This window comes from Notamacropus eugenii, chromosome 3 (assembly GCF_028372415.1).
Source record: "Notamacropus eugenii isolate mMacEug1 chromosome 3, mMacEug1.pri_v2, whole genome shotgun sequence".
NCBI lineage: Eukaryota > Metazoa > Chordata > Mammalia > Diprotodontia > Macropodidae > Notamacropus > Notamacropus eugenii.
This window is the reverse complement of record NC_092874.1, coordinates 443,403,772-443,425,938: the sequence shown is the minus strand read 5'-3', so window position 1 is coordinate 443,425,938 and position 22,167 is coordinate 443,403,772. Positions and strand designations below refer to the sequence as shown.

Below are 22,167 nucleotides of genomic sequence, written 5' to 3'. Positions count from 1 at the left end.
ATAGCACAATGGTCAAAGATCTGACTCAGAACCAGCAAGATCAAGGGTCAAGTTCTGTTTCAGACATATACTGGCTTCATGACCACTGCCAACACATTTCATTGGAGGTGTCTGCCCATAGGCTCCCAAGAACTGAAATACATTTGGGAAAATTAACAAAATAGAAATACAACCTAACATAGATAATGTTATTGTAGTTTTCTACATCAGTATGCAACCTGCAAAGATCCAATACTACATGTGCTTGATACCATTGCTCTAGGTAACTCTAGACCATAAGTGGCAGAGAAGATTCTGGTCTACATCAGTAAAGGAAGCTTCCTTACTCAGGAGTTCCCTATTCCAGTGAAATTATGGGTCCAGTTTCTATCCCTGCCTATGTGGTCTACTTTGACCCTATAAACAGTTCTTTTGTTCGTTAATAATAGTAAGAATTAAATAACAATAACTGAAATACAGTGCTCTGTGTATGTATGTGTATACACACATATACATATATGATCTCACTTGATCCCTCTTTATATAGCTGTGGATATATAGTGTTAGCCTTTTTTTCATTTGAAGTCCCCCTCCCACATTTTGTACCAAAATGAATGAATGAAAAAATTAAGTTCCTATTATGTGCCAAGCACTGTGGATACAAATAGAAAAAATGAGTCTGTGTTCTCAAGGAGTTCACTGTCCAATTGGGGGAGATCACATTTATATACATATATGTGTGTATAGATACATATATGTGTGTATGTATGTATATACATATATGTGTGTAGGTATGTATACATATACACATATTTCATATCTATATTATGTATACATATACACACATATATACATATATATGAAGACATGAGTCAGAACTTCTAAGATACTCTGGTAATATGGATGGCAGTGTCTAGAGCTCTTACATATATAATAATATATTGATCATCACAATAATTAATAATGTCAATATAACAATAATAAAGGAGATGCTAAGATCTGGAGAACCATAGAGTTCATGGGGAGGGAGTTCAGCTAGGGGCAAAAAGAATGGAGGCATTGGCAGGAAGATTTAGGGGGAATGTAGATGGGTTCTAGCTCTTCCCTATTAGGTGCCATCACTGGTGGTACTTCCTGCCTCTCTATCCTAGACTGGGTCTAGGTGACCCATATTTGGTGTAGAAGGGAAAGAGGGAGAAGAGTCCCCTCACTGGTAACTTTTCCTGACTATCCTAAATCTATGACAATACTTCTGTGGATATGTGCTTTTGTTTAACACATGTGCCAAGAGTTCTATGAACTTGAGATTCTTTAGCATTGGCAATAATGTGTCTTGGCAGGTCATACCCAGCAACTAAGCCAGGGTCTGATCCTGTGTTGGATATGTAGTGGAAAGTATACTAATCATGGATTCACAGGACATGAATTTGTTTATTTTTAAAAGTTAATTTTTTTTCCAATTACATGAAAAACAATTTTTTATTACTTGTTTCATTTCAAATTTTGAGATCCAAATTCTCCCTTTCCCTTCCTTTCCCCCTCCCTGAGAAGGCAAGCAATTTGACATAAATTATACATGCACAGTCCATGCAAAACATATTTTCATATTAGCCACATTGCAAAAGAAAATGCAGGCCAAAAACAAAAAGGAAAAAAAAGAAAAATTAAGTTAAGAAAAGAATGGTTTGAGTTGCATTCAGATTCCATCAGTACTTTCTCTGAAGATGGATAGCATTTTTCATCATAAGTCTTTCAGACATCATCTTGAATCACTATTGCTAAAAATATTTGTCGTTCATAGTTGGTCATTAAATAATATCAATATTATTGTGTCCAATGTTATTCTGGTTCTGATCACTTCACTTTGCATCAGTTCATGTAAGTCTTTCCATGTTTTTCTGAAACCTTCCTTCTGTTCATTTCATATACCATGGAAATATTCCATCACGAACATATATCATAATTTGTTCAATCATTCCCCAAATGATTGGCATCTCTTCAATTTCCAATTCTTTACCACCACAAAAAGAGCTACTATAAATGTTCTTATACATCTTGGTCCTTTTCTTTAATCTCTTTGGCATGTAGACCTTGCAGAACTATTACTGGGTCAATTGTGACAAAATTGCCATCAGAGTTTAATATTTTCATTCAAAAATATTTATGAAAAACTATGTTTTAAAATGATCATGAGAATAGATAATTTGCAGTGCACAGAAATATCTACTCACTCAGAGCAAGCAAGGATATATTTGAATGAAGGACACTGCCTGATATAAGTGTGAAGGATGCTAGCAGACCTGGATTTTATTCCCAGCTATTTGACCTGTGAAAAGTAGTTTAAACTTTGAGCCTCAGTTTCCTTTTGTGTAAAGGGAAGGGAGTTAGTTGACTTGTTCTTGAAGATCCTTACCAAAATGGTGAATGGCCATGATAAATTGAAAAGATTGTAAACTCCTCAAGACCAGGAACCATATCTAGGCAGATGAGGAATTTATGAAAGTTTACTTACTTTAGTAAGTTAGATTTACCTTTATCTCTCCAAGGCAGAGTGATCACTAGCTTTTTTGGTCCCACAGGTAAGTACTACAAACCACAGAATTTGAATGAAGAGAAACTTCAGTTGAGGAGGAGGGACACCAAGTTCAGACAGGGAGATTATAAGATCACAGAACCATAGATCAAGAGCTGTAAAAATCCTTAGAAGTCATTTAACCCACCCCCCTCATTTTATAGCTGACAAAATTAAAACCCAGCAAGACCTCAACCATAGTGAGTTAAGAGAAGTACACAAGTTGGAGAGATGTTATGGAGGTAGAAACAGATGTAAGATGAGAGTGAGGGGTGAGGGATGACACTAAAGTTTACCTTGGTGATTGAAAGGATGGATGGTAGTTGGGGAAAAGAAAATGAATCCTTTATTAGATAAGTTGAGGTGCCTGTTGGACATTCTATTTAAAATGTTCAGTGGGCATTTGAAGTTGCATGACTGGAGCACAACAGAATGAATAGGTGAGAGAGAGAGAGAGAGAGAGAGAGAGAGAGAAAGAGAGAGAGAGAGAGAGAGAGAGAGAGAGAAGGGGAGAGAGAGGGAGAGGGGGAGAGAGGGGGAGAGAGAGAGAGAGAGAGAGAGAGAGAGAGAGAGCGTCTAGAGATCATCTGCACATAGATAATTAAATTCATAGGAACTGATGAGACCACCAAGAAAGACCATACATATATATACACACATATGTATACATACATACATACATATGTGTATATATACTTACATACATACATATAAAAACCCAAGATAGAGCCCTGGAGTGTACTCACTGTTAGAGGGAATGTGGATAATGAACCAGCAAAGTAGACTGAGAAGGAACTGTCACAGGAGTAGGAGGAGAACCAAACATCAGGCTATGGATGAGGAGATTACTCAAGATGAGGAGAGGTAGGTTAGGGTAATAGCCCACCCCATCCTACCACATGATACCTTCCAATTTTAACAAAGTATTCATACTAACTTTGCTAAGCTTTGCTTTTTCCATGCTGTTTGTTAAAGAACTATAAATACTATAAGTATCCTCTAAATTCAGTGCCCTTAATCAAAGTACCAATTACCTACCTTAGTTATAGCTTCATGTCTGGGAGACTAGAGGGCTATTTAAATAATTTACTATGTTGATTCTTTTTTATGCACTTTATATGGTGGATTGATTTAAATATCTACTTTTTAAAAAGTAGCCTGGAATTCTATCTTGATTGTTTCTCAGTGAGTGAGAGTTTCCAGTACCAAGAGTTATGTTTGTAATGATAATACTCTTTATTTTCAGAACTGAGCTATGCTTGGATCTTCAATGAATACCCATCATACCAGGATAACAGACGGTTTGTTTCTCAAGAGACTGGAAACCTCTACATTGCCAAAGTGGAAAAATCAGATGTTGGGAATTATACCTGTGTTGTGACCAACACAGTCACAAACCACAAAGTGCTAGGACCTCCTACACCTTTAATACTGAGGAATGATGGTGAGTTCTTTGCATGGTTTTATGAACTCATTAACCTATGTGTTTGTATACCCCATGAAAAAGGCTACTGCATAAAAGATGACTTATCGGTAGTTTCATACCAAAATTACTGATCCTAATTTAATTGTGGGCAAGCAAAATGTTTCTTTTTGTGCTATCACTTTATAATGAGTTGAGAAAGTATGTATTAAGTATATTCCATAGAAATTATAGGCATCCAAAGTACCTAGTACATAAATGTTTATCAATCATAATAAAAATAACACTGAACATAGGGAAACATAAATCAGTCAGTAAGCAAGCAGTTATTAAAACGGGTTAGCTAGGTGGCAGAGTATACAGAGCCCCAGGTCTGGGGTCAAGAAGACATTAATTCAGATTTGACCTCAGACACTTACAAGCTGTGTGACCCTGGACAAATCACTGTGCCCTGTTTGTGTCAGTTTCCTCATCTGAAAAGCAAACTGGAGAAAGAAATGGTAAACCACTGTAGTATCTTTGCCAAGAAAACCCCACATGGGGTCACAAAGAGTCAGACACAAGTGAAACAACTGAACAAAAACAAATGTGCTCCCAAAGGGCTAAAAACTGGGGATAGAAAAGAAAAAATGAAACATTCGTTGCTTTCCAGAAGCTTACAGATATCATGTGCACATATAAGTAGATTCACAATACAAGGCTAGAGACTGGGCTTGTGATTTCATTGGTTTATGGTGGAAATTGGCAAACAACAGTCTGTTAGTCAATATCCTGTTCACCTCCTATTTATATATGGCCCATGAGCTAAGAATACTTTCCATATTTAAATACGCAGCTCAGGGGCTGTAGAAAAGAAAGTGGTGGGCTGGTTTGATCCATTGGCCATAATTAGCTGACCAGTATGGGGAACTGCAGGTGACTCCCTCCACTGATGCAGGGCTGCAGTTTCCCAGTCGTGTAGTCTGAGTTACCAGGAGCAATGGGAGGTCGAATGACTTGTCCAGCCAGTGTGTATGAAAGGCATGCTTTGAAGATGGCTCATCCTGGCTTCCAGACTGGCTCTATCCTCTAGTCAACACGGCTTTTAATATGCCAGATATGTAGAAAGTAGATACAAAGTGATTTCAGGGAGAGAGAGCCTTTGTGCATAAGGGAATAGGGTCATCTCTCTGGTAGAATGTGATATTTGAGCTGAGATTTTAAGGCACCAAGAAGCTCTAGTAGGTAGGATCAAGGAGGAAGTGCCTTCCGGGCAAGGGAGAGCAGGTAAAAGCATGACAAAGGGAGATGCAATGCAGTGTATAAGGAAAAACAAGGCCATTTTAAATGGACTTGACTTCACTATAGGTTAAGGAGAGTACCATAAAATAAAGCTAGAAAGGGTACACCAACTCAAGGTTATGAAGAGCTTTAAATGATGAAGGAGTTTAGAGTTAATCCTAATGATAATAGGGAACCACTGGAGCTTATTAAGCAAGAGATGACATGGTTGTACTTGTGTTTTAGCAATTTCTTCTCTTTGAATGCTGAGGATGTTTGCATTGGAATGGGTAGAGTATTGAAAAACATAGAAGAAAATCTTCCCTATTTTTATTCCTGCTGAGACCATGTCTATGAAGGATGCAGTGGACAGTTGAGCAATTTTTCAGCTAATTAGTTCAATGTAATTTAGCATTAACTTTCCTGAATAAGGTTTCAGAACCAAAATTTTCTGGATGATTGCCTTATTCACAATGCTACAGACTCTTCAAAAATGGAATCAGGAGTAAAAGGTAGTCTGTGGTCAAATGACACTTTCACCAGCCCTTGTAACTGAATTTTTGAGATAATTATGGATGCAATCATGAGGCTTAAGCACAGTGGTAAATGACCTCAATCCATAAGTTTAGCAATAGCTCATCTTTAGCTTGTTATCAGGGAAACCGAGCATGTAGTAGAACGGTATTCCTTCGTTGAGTGGGAGGTTGGACTCGGGCATCTCCTCAAATGTCTTTTAGCTCAAAGACCTTGTGAATCTGTGAAGCCAGCCTTCCCACAGACATCCCTTGGGGTCTCTTGGTGACAGAATAATCAACTGCATGGATCATGGATCTGACCAACTATGACAACTTGCTAACTTCAGTCTTAGACTAAGAAATAGGATTGAGATATTTATAGGGGAGAAAGCCAAGATGCCATCGTCCAAGAGGGCGAGATGGAACTTTAGAGTTGTGGTTGTGTAGCAAACACAGTGAGTCATACAGAATACTTCAAATCCATACAAAGAAGGAACTGATAATAAGAAATATGTATAGAAAAATTTACATATATACACACCTATTTGTATCTAATGGTAGCCATCTCCAGGGTGGGGGGAGAAGGGAAGGGAAGAAAAAAAAGTAAAGAAAAAAAAAGAGAGAAATTCACATGATGACCTGTAGTATATTTAAAAAGAATAGCAAGTTATACATAGTAGATTTGAAGTTTCATGTGCAATTATCTTATTATTATTTTTATACTGTTATGAAAATGCTTATTTTATTCAATAAGTTAAAAAAGAAAGGGAAACAAAGCACTAAGGACTAGAACTGTGATTTTGTTGGTATAGGGAGCTCCTAGATGAGGAAACTCTCTCTACCAATGCAGGTTTTTGCCTCTTTTGCAGCTGATAGTTTAAGAGAGTTGCGTAACCCTGGAATACTGAGAGGGTAGATGACAAGAGACCAGTCACAGAAGCTCACTGAATCTCAGTTTCACATCTGAAAACCTATTCCAGCTATTTCATAGGATAGATATGAGAAAAGTACTTTGTAAACTGTATAGTGGCAACCCATAAATGTAGGTCATTGGTATTATCCCCTTGGCTGCAGCTTTGTAATAAGGAAGCAAGGTCACACACTTGGACTTGACATCATTTCCCCACTTCTGACCTAGAGCCGGCTACGCTGTACCAAGGAACGTAGCAGTGCCCAGTATTTCACTGTACCCTTAGTGAGGGAATGGTGGAGGATAGACGAAAAGAGGATATTTCCTTCCTATGAAGAATGAACAAGAATTCCAAATGACTTTCTCATGAGTGTTAGCACAAAGGCCCTTTGAAAGTTAGGGCACCGTCACGATTATTGCTTCACCCTAGAGAGCATCACAGTGATGTATTCAGCAACTGATGAGTCTAAAAAGGGCCCATCATATGAAAGAGAGACTCAACATGTACAGCTTGGCCTTGGAGAGTGAAACAAGGAGCAAGGGGTGGAATTTTCAAACAGGCAAATATAAGCTTGATGTCAGGGGAAATTTCCTTATGATCAGAAATATCCTAAAGTGGAATGAGCTGCCACCCACATGAGCTAAACCTCAAAGCCCAGATGTGACTTCAGGTGATTATTCACACCGAGGCATTTTGAAAATAAGAATTTTTCAACTGGGCTAACAAATCTTGATGACCTAAAAGTACCCATAAGACACAACTTTAAAAATATAATATTCATAAAATGTCTTAGTTGAAATAAAAATAATAGTTACCATTTATATAACACTTTAAGGTTTGCCAAACACATTTCTCATTTGATCCTTATATCTACCCTGTGATATAGATACTACTATTATCCACAAAAATAGATGAAGAAACCAGGCACAGAAGGGTTGTCATTTGCCAGTGGTCACACAGTTAGGGAGTGTTTTAGGTAACATCAAAACTTAGGTCTTCCTAATTCTTAATCCTGCACTCTATCCAATGTACCGCCAAGTCCTAAGTGCCCCAGTTGGAAGGTACTTCCAAAGTCATTGAGTACTATCTATACCTACCCAACAAGTCTCTCCATAACATTCTCAAAACATGTATCTAGTCTCTGCTTGAAGGCCTGTACTATGAGGAAAGCTTGCCGCAGACTCTAAATTGTTAGGAATTTTGTTCTGAATTTCTTGGCCCCAAAGCCAGGAAAATCCCAGTTCAAGTCCCGCTATTGATACACAGAGGCCTTGTGACCCTGGGTAAGTCACAGCCTCTCACTGTCCGGCACAATTCTCTAAGACCAAGTGGAAAAGAAAATACAGATTTACATCATGAGAGGAAACCGAGGTTTCCTCATCCATTTGTTCCCTATGCCAATGAAATAACAGATCAATTTCCCATTGATCTCTACACATGCACATTATTTTGGAGCATGATGTGGTGATCATCATGTTGCCTTATCTGATCTGAAGTTTAAAGCCACAAAAAACAAAGTTAACATCATCACCATTCACATTTGTTCAATGGATTATATTGAGTATCTGGTCAAGAGTTACATAGCTTCCTAAACTTGGCAGCTTAAATCAGACAAAACAAAACAAAAAACCCCACCAAGAACCTATGTAGTACAGCACTAAGAAAAGGTATCTATTAGAAGGCTCTTAGCTTAGTAAGTTAAGTATACCACCCTGCATTAAGACCAAATGGCTTGCCACACTTATTTGTAATGAAATACAGTATTTATTATACATCTTCAGTTTAAATAAGTGCTTCCAACTCAGAAAAGCCTTGCCGAGTTAAAGAGAAAAGGAGGCAAACTACCAATTTTGTAAGAAGTGGCACACTCCTTTTAGACCTCAAGTATTAATAAACTCTTTCCAAAGATGTGCTCCACTGGCACTTTGTAAGTAATCATTTTAAAATACAGCTTTTTCAAGCTCTTCTTCCAAATGCCTTTGCACCAAGACATCTGTTCAGTGGTATTTTCCATTTCAGTGTGTCAGGTCGCAGCAGTATAATGAAATATTGACTTTGATGCGTCACGATGCAGTTATTGAGAGATGCCACAGCAGGGCATACGATGTCAAAAAATGGAAGAAAGAAAAATTTGGTGACATGCAAAACAGTCTAGTGGCCACATCATCCTCAAGCTGGCAATAGGCCATTTGTGACTTTTTTCCCACTTGGTTTTTGGATTTATTTTGACTTGTCCAGTATATCTTCACAGATGTGACAAATGATTTTAATTAGAATATTTTTTCACAAAATTAGCAAACTAAGAATCTCATTTTTTTTTTTTAGCAATTAATACCCCATTCATTCTTAATTTTCTTAAGTTTCATGGGGAAAATCTGTAATGTGCCTTTCCCATATAAGTTACAGTACATAAAACTCAAATTCAAACTAGGTTACTTAGCACAAAATAGGATATGTAATTAGTTCTTGGCTATGGGAGAGAGGAAAATGGGAAAATATTCACTGTGAGAGGGGGTGGAATTTGTACAATAAAAGTGATGCATGATTTTTTTTTTTTATCTATACTTTGGTGACAACAGGATCCAAGTCTCTACAGTCACATATCTAGTATTTGGAGAAAATTTCTGCTGACATGAACTCCTTTGTATGCCATTTAAAGCTTTTCCTAATCTGGGCCCTATATGCTTTTCTAGTCTTCTTAGGCTATATTTTCTTCCATGTGTCATACATTCCAGAAATACTGACTTACAGTTCCTTGAACACCACATTCTATCTCCCATCCCTGTGACTTTTCAGTTTGTCCCTCACACCTTGAACACTCTCCCTCCTTACTTTTGTCGGCTAGCTGTCCTGGCTTCCTTTAACACTCAACTCAAATCCTACCTACTCTTGTAGGTCTTTCTCATTCTCCTAGTTACTAGTGCCTTCCCCTCAGTGGATCCTTTCTTTTTACTCTATGTATATCTTGTATATCTTGCCTCTGCCAAGTTTGTTTATTTCCCTCATTAGAATTCAGATCCTTCAAAGTAGGGATTATGCTGTTATCTTGGTCTCTTCAGCTCTTAGCACAGTGCCAGTCATGCAGTAAGCACAGTATAGACTTGACTAGATGTATACGGGTCTAACAAGTGGAGGACTGATGCAGTCACTTTGATAATTTATACTTCTAATCCACACATTTTGTTTTAAGATGATCAATGGAAGGTGATCTAAAGTCTAAATTATCTGGCTAATTATACCAGCCTTGCACTTACTTTGGGATATACAGATACAGCCTAATGAGCTCAATCCTCATGGTTGGTTAAGCTGTTGCCATTGTGATAGTTACTTTTTTTTTTAATTTCTGACCAAAAATGTTCCAATAATGGACATAGTGATCCCAAAGGAGCAAGAACTAAAGGAAATCAAACAATAGGCCCAAGGTGAAAACAGTGCTATTTTCCTCATGACACATAGTTCTACTATTTGATTTATGAAATGAGTCTGCATTGGAAAGGGAACTCTAAGTATGAAATCTTTGTCAGAAAGACAATTATATTTTACAACAGAGATAGCAAGAAGTACCACCTCCAACACATCCCGTCACAATCACTAGTGCTCTCACCCCCTTGAAATTCCTTAGTATTTATTGTCTGTATACTCACTATATCTCTCCAGTAGAATATAAGTTTCTTGAGGGCAGAATTCTGTCTCTTTTTTTTTCTTTTGTCCTTCTATAGCACCTAACACAGAATAGGTACTTAAGTGCACATTCTGGTTAAAATTAAAGAGGTGTTTTATAGTATCATGGCAAGGTGGCATAATAAATAATGTACAGTCTGAAAGACCTGAGTTCAAATTCTACCTCAGTCCAATTCCTGTTTACTGAAATGCTTAGTACATAGTAAGCACTTAATAATAAATAATAATAAATAATAAATGTCCTTCAAATAATTAGCTGTATGATCCTGGACGAGTCACTGAACCGTTGTCTCTCTAAGTTTCCTTATCGGTAAAGTGAGGATAATAACAGCACCTACCTCCCAGTGTTGGTCAGGATCAAATGAGATAACCTGTGAGAAGTGCTTTACAAACTTTAAAGCATTATATACATTCTACCTATTGTTGTCATTCTTGTTATCTAAAGTTGGAAGGGACACCAGAGGCTATTTAATCCAATCTCCTTGCTATGTGGAAACAAAGGCACAGACAAGTTGTTAGTCACTAAGCATTCTTTAAGCACTTACTACACACTTACTACTCTGTGCTCCTGGCCAGGGATAAAATGCAAGGCAAGCACATGTTGACTTGCTCAAGGCCACACAAAGTACATCTGATATGAAATGTGAACCCATGTCCTCTGACCCCAGAGCTGATGATCATTCCTCTGTATCCCTTTTGATGCTCATCAATTAATTTTGCTTCTTATTAACAATCCAATGAAACATTTACCAGGGGATAGAGGTGGATCATCAGATTGAATGAGACAATTTATTAGAGAATCTAGATTCATTTTTGCCATGTCCCCAGCTACTGTGCATAATTGAGATCTGACTTTGGAAATTCACTGGGGCAAATCTTTTTGCAAATTTCATAGATGTTTGTTAAATTGAATTGTCCAGGTGATCTCCCATGGTATACGTAGTTTGAACCTGTGTCAAAATATACTTTCAGCTTTGAAAAGGCTATTGTTCAATTTTAGGAAATGAATATTTCAAGGAATACTTCAGGAACTGAATAGTTCAAGAATCTGTGAGTTGGGCAATATGGGTAATTCCTTTGGTAGACAAGATTACCAAAACTCACTGGCTTTTGTAGATGGCTTTCCTGGGTTTCTGTGGCTTAAGATATTTTACCAATTTTCCCCCAATCTGATGAGATGAGCCTCTCCAAATCTGGCAAAGTTAATCTTTAGATGACAGATCAACTGGCCATCACATGGGCCATCCTCTAAGCCTTGGCAATGTGGTATCTGCCATTACCTAGCCTTTGAGAATCGATGGTCATCTCCATGTCACAATGAGGCACTGGAAGAGGACCTTAGTGGATGGTGTTACTGAATACACAGCAAGAGTTTTTTCTCTGTTTATAGAAAAAGCTCAACTCATTCTTGATTTCTTATCCATTCATATATAGCACAGATATATTTGTTCATCAATATGCAAGTAGTCAATCAATGAGAAACAGCAATATAAAAAAAAAACAGTTATAACCACTAGGTAACACATTGTAATAGATCGTTTTCTGAGCTACTGGGAGATCTGAAAGCTAAGTGGTACACTGGATAGAGGGCCAGGCTTGGAGTCAGGAAGACTCTTCTTTGTGAATTCAAAACTGGCCTCAGATACTTATTAGCTGGGTGACCCTGGACAAGTCACTTAATCCCATTTGCCTCAGTTTCTCATCTGTAAAATGTGAAGGAAATGGGGTCACAAAGAGTGGACATGACTGAAAGATGACTGAACAACAGTGTAATTAGATGACATTTTCACAAATCTCATTCAATCTTCTGTGAGACACATGTTGGAATGATATTCATTCAACAAGTATCTATTAAGCTCTTTTGTATAAGGCATTATGTTAGATACTGGGGATTAAAAAGAAATGAAGACTATATACCTTCCCCTCAAGGAAGTGCTGTATAGGGAGAGGGATCATACAATATTTATACATATGAATACTTATAAGATAATTTGAAAGGCATCAGGACCTGACTAGCTAGTAGATTCAGAGCAAACTTCCTGACAGAGCTATTGTTTTAGCTGAGCTTTGAAGGAAGGTAAGGAGAGTAGGAGGTGGAATAACTATGTGATTTGCAAATCTGCATGAGAAGATGGAATATATCAGATGTAATTACTGGTGTGGGGAAAAAAAAGAGGGAGGGAGGGAGGAAAGGAGAAAAGAGGGGGGAGGAGGGAGAAAGGGAAGAAAGGAAGGGAGGGAGGGAGGAAGGGAGGGAGGAAGAAAGAAAGAGAAAGAAAGGAAAGAAGAAAGGGAAGGTGGAAGAAGAACAAGGACGGAGGGAAGGAAGAAAAGAGAAAGAGAATGAAAGACTATAATAAGAAATAAGATTCAAGCAGTTAATACTCAACATTCATTCCCCTAACTACAACCTCCCAAACTTCAAGGAATGTAAATTACAAGTTCTCTTCATTCCAGTTCCCATTCCAGTTTAATATCTGAATACTGTAAACTAGTAGAAAAGGGGGGGGCAGAGAACTGTAAGACCACTCGCTCATTACTTCCTATACCACTATAGAAAGGCATTGCAATAACTGAAGGAATGTTAAAATGTTAGAAATTTGATTCCAAATGCTACTTAAGAGCCCTAGGGTGTGAAAAGTGTGACATCTCACCATGATATCTGTGAAGCAGTGTTGTCTTGCAACTCAGTTTTCTCTAGGCAGCAGATGCCTGCACCTGTGGCTCTCAGGGTGGAAGAGGGAAAGCTTCCTGTTGTCTGTGAGATGAATTAAACACAGCTATGGAGCAGCTTGCTGAATCCACACCCATTTTCCTCTTTTAGCTTCCTGGTTGAATCTTACCAAAGCACATGGGTCTCACAAGAATCCATCCCTCCCCTTCCTCTCCATATATATTTTACAAAGCAACCAATGCCCATGCTGGGGTGACATTATGAAGTACATACTTGTGGAGAATGTAGTTCCCAAGGAGACTATATTCTCCTTGTACTTTATCTATACAAGGCACTTTGAGATATGAAAAAGACAGAAAACTTTCCCTGAATTGGATCTACTTATAAATCTTTCCAATTATTCATTTCAATGACAAGATCAATTTGCTTTTAAGTAATCTGATCCATTGTTCAGAGCTTACTTTTTTTATGCAAGCAAGTAGATCAAATACTTGATAGTCTGATACAGTGTCCTGGTCTTTACCTTCAATCAAAAACCCTGTAGGCACAACTGAAAGACTTTTCCTATGTAAAATTCATGGCTGAAAGCTATTTAAGACCTGTTCTGCTTTTAATCAGGTTTTAAATGCTTTAGAGCTCTAGTTTATACCAAAACACTTTGCTTTATTTTATCCTCACTCCTAATTGCAAGCAATGTGTGCTTTTGTCACGAAATTTCTTCTCTAAAAAAATTCTTCAACAAATCAGAGTTGAAGATAGGTGGGTGTAAATCATGTTTTATGAGCAGAACATTTAATGACTAAGAATGGGAGATATTTTGCTAAAATGCCACTGTGAATCTGATTTAATAGTCTTATGGCTGAAGATAGTCTGAAAGTTTGACAGGTTTAGCAACTTGGCAGTCAGGTATAGACCTCTAACACTGTCAAATGAAGTTCAAGCCCGTGAGGGACCAGAAGCCTTTGGATGGCCATTTGGTGTGTTAGTTAATAAGCATATGTTAAGTCTTCACTGTGTACAAAGCACTGTGGTAGGTGCTAGGAGGAGAAATGAAAGACAGGCTCCAAAGCTGAAAATTTAGAGACTTACATATTAATCAGTGGCTAGAAAAATGACCATAATTGGCCATTTTTAATCAGATTTCTCAACAATATGTGTTATTTATGGGGCTTAAGCTACATTTTCGCATAGCTAACTTAATTCAGCAAGTTTGATGAGGAAAAATATACTAAAGAAAGTCAAATTGCTTGGTGGGCACCATATAACATACGAAAGAGAGTTGATTAAATATTTTACTCCAAGCTTTTCTTTTCTTTCAACTAGATAAATACATTGGAAATAAAGGAAGGAAATAAGGGAATTGCTGAGGTAATTCAAATAAAGCTTTTCCTTCCTTGACCCCAAGGAGAGCTGGGACCTGAGTTAGACAATTATCTCAAGCCTCCTCTTCAGCTTACCAAGGGTGGCCTGTCAAAAGACAACTTTGATGTCATTTGGAATTGGTTTGCTCCTAGCATGTTGGACTTTGTCAGTATTAGGGAGGAAAGAAGAAGTACAGTAAAATTAGATCTTGCCCAGTCATGTGCCTTGTGCAATGACAGAAACTGTGAATAATGAACAGAAGTGAATGTTGTCAAAAACCCAGATCTAAGTAGGTCCTGTGGGCTCAACCACCTCAGCTTAGATCCTTAGCACCTCAAAGGATACACTGCCACAATTCTGAGCTACTGGCCACCATTTCTGTCATTAAAGTCACAAAGTTTTTCATCTCTGATGTGTCAGATGTGGCAAAATTCACTGCCAGAGTTATGTTAACTTTTGAAATACAAAACAATGATAGTACTTTTTCAAAAATGTACTGTGGCTCTGATTGTCTTAATAATTTATACTAAATGTGCATCTATTCATAAATCATTAGTGAGATTTGTGTCTCTATAAGCAAAATGGATGTCCCATTATCTAGATAAATTTCACAGAAGAAAAAACATACCTACTCTTAAAGAAAACTGTTCTTCTGAATGATCCTAATTTTTTACTCAGGATAATTGTTTAGTATTCCACTTCCTACCTAGATACAGGCTACAGTTTTGATTCTCTCTAGCCTTATGAAACGTTTCAAGAAAAATGAAAAAGGTGTGAAATGACTTTGGAGTAATTCCATCAATGTCCTCATTCAGTAGGCTGATGATTCTGTAAATCACCAGGAACAGCTGTAGACCAATTAAGTTCAAAAGTGTACAGGTGGTCAGAGGAACGACTTGAAAAATGCACTCCAGTTTAGAGGTTTTTATTTCTTAAAAATATTACATCTCTTTCTTTTTGGTGCCAAAAAAATAAGAGAGAAAAGAGTTGAAGAGAGAAAAAACCTTGATGATACAGTGGAATAAAACCTAGTCAGTACCAGATGTAACCAAATTAAACTTAACAGTTCACAGGTGTTCACAGAAACTGCTCATAATTTATCCAGAAAAAGAATCACTCCCTGGTATTTTTATGACTAATGCAAAAAAAAAAAAAAACAGTCTTATTTAAAATAAGAATCCTTAAAACTTCAGTGATAACCACATGCCTTTTTCCCACTAATAACTGTATTATTTATGTTATATCTACAACCATAGGGCTTGCTAAATTCTATCACTGCTGAACTCGATTGTGTCACTAATATTCTTATAACCATCCATATAAATCAGTCTACAGCAAACTCAGAATCTTTCTGTGTGACCATATGAGTAATCTATAGCACTCCATTTAGTAAAGTAGATCATCTTAAGTCACTAACTCATACTAGAAACCCTGGGGATATTTCAAGATGATACAGTAGGGGGAGGAAAAGAGGCATTTCAGTTAGTGAATATTGCAAGAATTGCTGCATATGTATGATATATTAGTCAACCTTGCTTTAGAAAGTACTTGTCCAATTGGTTAGGGGTCATGTGACTCCCTTGGTCATACACAGTAGTGTATTTCTCACTCTGAATTTTCATGACTGTACACAGTTGTCGCAGTGTTTATGTAAAGAGAATGTTGGATGGAGGCAGGTGAGAATCATTTATGCTTTGAAGTCATCCTTTGCTCAACATTATTACCTCATTATCTCATCTCCTTCCAGTAAATGAGGCCTGGAAATTCTACCTGTTCCAATTTCCTGCATGGAGGTGACAAAGACTGCTTTGTCAGAAGACAATTCTTTTTGTTTAATTAGCACTATTTTCTAAATATGTAAGCACACCCTTCTTGAAAAGGAATGTAACTTAACTTGCTAGCTGGTTTTCTAGTCTCATATTTATGGGAAGAGGACAAAGATATGAGAAAATTGTGTACATATTTTAAATGATACATCTAGAATATATATTTAACACACAGGTCTGCTTTAATATGAGATCTTTTTTTCAGAGAGTGCAAGCAATACTCTGGGACTGAAAGTAAAGAGATTGGCTCATATAAATCAAAACAGAAAGGGATATATGTGTGTATCCATGTCTACATGGATATATCAGATAGATATAGATATAGATATCCATGTAGATAATGGATAACTGGACCATGAATTTAATCCATAGTGGGAAAATAGAAATTTTTTCTTCCACCATCTTTGCATCTGTCAATGCTGGACACTGAGTCTGTGCTTTTGAACATATAACTAACAAACCAAATTAGAATTTGCCTTCCAATTTACAGGGTGAAGAGATTGTATGTAAGTTTTAGTGATTTTGAACCTTTCTTCCTTCCAAATGCTATAAAAGTAATTCTATTCCTCAGCCTTCCAAAGGATGTCATTTCTCTTTAGTAGCATATTTGACTTGAACATTTCTGATTTTTGAACTTATTGCTCTTGGATATTGTATTGGACAATCAACTGTTTCTTAAGCCAGGGGAAGTGGAGGTACATTTAATTATAGAAGAGAAAAAGTCTCTCTCAAACCTTCACAGCAAAGCTCATATGGTGACATGTACAATTATACCTCTGTGCCCTAAGTCTGAGGGCAAATCATCTTGGGAATAGGGAAAGATGGGTAAAATTAATATGGAAATGTTGATAGTTATAATCTAAAATGTGATATGTAAATAATATGTGTTTAGTACTAATGATAGCTATCATACAGTAGCACTTCATGGTTATAAAGTCCTTTATCTTTGTTATTATATTTAGACTTCAAAATCACCCCATGAGGCAGAATGTATATGTGTTTTTGCTATTTTGCAGAAGAGGAAAACAGACCTAGAAAACTAAATGACTTCCCTGATATTGTTTAGGTAAAAAGTGAAATAGCCAAGATCCAAGTCTCAATTCTACTGATTCTGTCTTAGTGTACTTTCCACAAATTCATGATTTATTTAAAGTATAAGAATAGTAGGGAGATTAGAATAGGAAGAATTAATGTTAAAATAAGACCTATACATTGTTATATCCAGGTTCTCAAAACATATCCTCTGCATGATGAGATAGTGTCTCAGACCTAGTGCCACACCACATTTGTCTCCAGAAGACCTCTGCTTCATAGCCTCTTCCCTTAAAAAACCCTGTCTCTTTCCAAACGTTACTTCAAGTCATACAGGGCAGGGATACATAGATATACAAGCCCTCTCTGGCCTTTCCTGCTTGCCATCAACCTGACAAAGACACAAAAAACATCCCCTATAAGAAAGAAGTTTCCTGGAAAATAAACAACGCAGTCACACAATTCCAGTGCCAAAGTTGTTTACCCATATCTCATTTTTCTTTAAATAGCCCCACATTGCCAAATAAATCCCAAACCGGGTATGCTTATTTATAAGGCCTCTTCTTTAAACATGCCCTGTAATACCTCCCTCAACAAGGCAGTGTGACCCTCTAGTAAAATGACTTGATTGCACATTATTTTACCATCACTACTGGCCTTGGTGCTGAAGCTTCCCGGCTCCCAACAATGCTAACAGATTATTTAAGAGATTGAAGGAAGAGGAGTACTATACACAGTAGGTGATTAATAAATGTTTGTAGGATTGAATTGAATTGAATCGGGAGTTATTGATGCAGCTTTTTAGATTATCTTGCTGAGAAAACAGTGGAAGTTATTTTCCAGGATATAGGAAAGAGTGAGGGATAATGAACTAAGAACTGAATTGTCAAGGAATATATGGGTTAAATTCTGAAAGTGTTTGTCTGTGTTTAACTGACACAAATTTTTACAGAGTTGTTTGAGATGCAATGTAGTTAATTTAGTACTCACCAATACCTTAGCCAATCAAGTTTCTGAAACTTTGTCATTGAAGATCCTCCTCCTACCAATGAATATCATACCATACCTATTACTGAGTAAACCTTCTTAAAGAGTTGCTGGAGTGAAATAAACCATCATCTTGTGGCAATCTAGTGATTAGTAGATCAGTTTATGAATATTCAAGGTCAGTTTTGATTTAACGTTCATGTGGAGGAAGGGAAGAAAATACAAAGAACCCTTAAATATCCCTGAGTTCTTGATTAAAAAGTTTGAATAATTATTCTGCATTACATTTCCTAAAAAGTGGCACCTCTGTTTGTATATCTTTTTACTTGTATTTTTCTTTTTCCCTTTTCTTTTTTTTTTTTGCAAGCTCCTAAGAAAGAATGTTATTTCAGATTCTGAGAGTATAGAGTTATGAAAATGTTAATCTTAGTGAGATGGCATGGAACTCTGATCTTCTAGCAACAGCTGGAAAATAGCTTGAAATCATGGCTATTAGAGTCTAGACCTCTTTAAACTGTATGTATTCATTGTGTTTGTAATGATGTATAGAACTTGACAACTAACACAAAATCATTTTTTTTTCAAAAATTTAAAGCCTAAGATTTAATATCTATTATTTGTTCTCAGGAGTTATGGGTGAATATGAGCCAAAAATAGAAGTGCAGTTCCCAGAGACAGTCCCAACTGCAAAAGGAGCAACTGTGAAGTTGGAATGCTTTGCTTTGGGAAAGTAAGTTTCAATATCCTTCATTATCCCTTTTTTGAATATTTTTTAAAGCTTTGGTAGGTTCAGAGTTTGCTATCTAGTTTTGACAGTGATTTTTAGGAGATTTGGGAACAAAGAATTAGTTGGTTTTTTTTTTTTTAATTCTGTGAGCATGCATCTTTGGTTTTATTTTCTCACTGAGAAGTACTGTAATGGCACCAGGAAGATTAAGCTGTCACAATTGATGTGGCCAGAAAGAAGAAGAGAATGGGGCTATTCTGAAAGTGTATTTCATTCACTTATTATGGCTTGTAATGTGCCAGACTGTCTAAATGGGTATGACATGAAAACAATGCTCTTCATTTGAGGTACATTTAAGTCAACTCTTTGGGAAAATACAGACTTTTACTGCTGGTCTGGTGCACAAAGGACAGATACATCATGCTTTTTTTGAAACTGGATTTGAATTACGTAGTCTCTCTAGGTAATTAACTAGTTTTCTCCTACACTTTAGGCAGAGGAACATAAAGTTACTCCATCTATATAAATGATAAAATTAATGTATTCTCTGAGAGATGCTATGCTTTCTTTTTTATTAACATCTTTTGTTTTTATAACATCTTATATCCTGATATATCTCTTCATCCTCCACCAAGAGGGTCATCCATTATATCAAAAAATTAAAAATAGAGGGAAAAAGTAATTCAGTAAAATTAACAAATATATAATCCCAGTCTGAGAATTCATGAAAAATACTTGCTCAGTCCCCGAAAGAAGGGAAGGAGATGATATCATATTTTCTAACCTGGTTTGTGAATTTAACAAAATTTGATGATGTAAGTCTTGGCTTTGCTACTTGCTGTTTGCCATCTGTGTCACATTGGGCAAATCATTTGAACTTGTTTGTACATCTATAAAATGGGGATCAAATTACTTCTCATATCCCTTTCAACTCTGAATCTATGATGCTAAAACTCATTGTGATTTTACTGTACTCTGCATTTCATTTCTTTTCTCTCTATTTACCTTCCTTTGGACCATCTTATTTTTCAAAAGAGTACAGAGTTATCATCCATTTTTTTCAGATTTTTTTTATCCTATAAGGACAATTAAATTCAAATCAGAATTTTTCTACATAGTGTTAATAAAAAGTTTTGGTGGGGTGGTTTTAACTATCAACTAAATTAAAGATCTGAGAGTCCTCTGTGGATTTTAATTATCCACATCATTCCCCATAGCTCTTACTGAAATATTAAAGTAAGTCATTTCCATTGTCCTGAATCATGTTTTGTTAGCATGCTATTTTTCACTGTGCCTGTGAAGTAATGTAATGCCCCCAAGACCTTGCTGCACTCTTCAGAGGATTAGTCAGAGTGACATAGAATTTTAGAGCTGGAAGGCAGATGAGGCAACTGAGATATTGATATTGTCTGTACCATATTCTGGCTTGGGCAAAGGTGACACAAACCAGCTCAGTGCAAAGGATCTTTCAATGATCTGGCCTCAAGTAATAAATATGGAGACTAACCCAAGGCAAGTAGCTAAACAGGAGACCTGGTTAGCTCCAGCCTGTAAGCAATGTCTTTGTAGAATACCTTAGACAATTCCATGTTTGGATTTCAAAGCAGACTATGAATTCAACTGAGTTTTTGCTGACTAGATACCAGTGCTGGTAAGCTACAAAAGACTAAATAAAATGGGCTTAGCAGATCTACACAGAAATATTCATGTCTGTATAACCAGCTGCTACTCATCATCATCATCATCATCATCATCAGCCATTTCAGAGCATCTCAGAAAGATGCCAAAGCGAAAGTAATTTTCAAATGCCTTAGTGAGTGTGTGCATCATTAAATATATATATGCATCAAATATACATACATCCATGTATATATATGTATATATGAAAATTGTGCTCAGTGAACTTTGATGGAGCCCTCTCTGTTGTCCTGATGACTCAAGGATGTGTCTAGTGAACATAAATCCCTTTACTAAAAGCATGGTCAAGTTGGTTGTATTCATTTTTAAAGTATGATCTTAGATTTTGCAGAATAGTTTTCAGTCTCTACCGAATATGATATGTAAATTTCTCAAAGAAAATTATTGAGCCCACTACTTTAGAACTGCAGTTAAGATATCATTGGTTGATGCAATATCCTGCAAACTTTCAGACTTGGTTAAGTTTACATGTTCGCAGATAAGGATATATGCTGTGGAGAGCAGCTACATGGTGGCAAACAAATGTTTGGACACCACATGTCAACCCTTAACTGCCATCGTTTTTTTGCTCAAAGTTTCCAAAGGAAATTTTTGAGAAGATCAGATGAATCTGCAAATTCATCAATTTGGATGCTTTCTTCAGTAATGAAGATTACAGTTCATCTACTTATACCCATCCTGTGTTATTTTTGTCTATGTTCTCCCAAAGTTCATCACAGGGAGTCTCTTCAGGGCCTTCCCTGACAAAACTATCTTTGTTTGCTATCAGTTTATCAAACTCCTAATACACAAACAATACAGAAGGGAAGAGAAACATGTGCTGGGTTAATATAGCTTGGCTTGTAAGTTACCTTGCAAGAATTACACATGTGAACTAAAATGTCATCTAAACTTAATTTCCTTCCTTCTGTTTTAGTCAAAAAGCCACATGGCCCATTCACTCAAATTAACTATTGTGATTACAAAAAAAATTTTTAATTTAGGTGTATAATATAGTATTCTAGTATTCCTTTATATTTCAGAGAAAGAAGCATTCTTTCTCAACCTGTATTATATATGAATGATTTACACAAGGAAAAATAACTGAATGGCAAGACTTTTCTTTTGCTTTTAGATGCAAAACTTTAAGTAAAAAGCATTATCCTCTCCAATTTGATTCACCCCATTTTTATTTTTATTATTAGTCCAGTTCCAACTATTATCTGGAGAAGAGCTGATGGAAAGCCAATAGCCAGGAAAGCCAGAAGACACAAATCTAATGGAATTCTTGAAATTCCAAATTTCCAGCAGGAAGATGCTGGTCTATATGAGTGTGTAGCTGAAAATTCAAGAGGAAAAAATGTGGCCAGAGGACAGTTGACTTTTTATGGTAAGTGTATGACCCTCAATGTATACAGTGATTCACAAACTCTTTGATATTATACATCACCAAAGAGTTGAAAGGAACCTGTTGAAAGGTTCCAGATAATACTGCCTAGAATAATTGTCATCACTTCAACTTGTGGCATGTTTTAGCTTTC

At 36.6% G+C, this 22,167-nt stretch overlaps 1 protein-coding gene across 4 annotated transcripts in view; it reads left to right on the top strand.

Moving 5' to 3' along the window:
- Window positions 1-22,167, top strand: part of LOC140497550 (contactin-4-like) — a 588,779-nt gene that overhangs the window by 372,714 nt on the left and 193,898 nt on the right. For all 4 annotated transcript variants that reach the window (XM_072598641.1, XM_072598642.1, XM_072598639.1 and 1 more), the window contains exons 6-8: window positions 3,798-3,995; window positions 18,850-18,952; window positions 21,832-22,016. In XM_072598641.1, coding sequence (XP_072454742.1) covers window positions 3,798-3,995; window positions 18,850-18,952; window positions 21,832-22,016 — 486 coding nt within the window. The remainder of the gene's footprint in view (window positions 1-3,797; window positions 3,996-18,849; window positions 18,953-21,831; window positions 22,017-22,167) is intronic.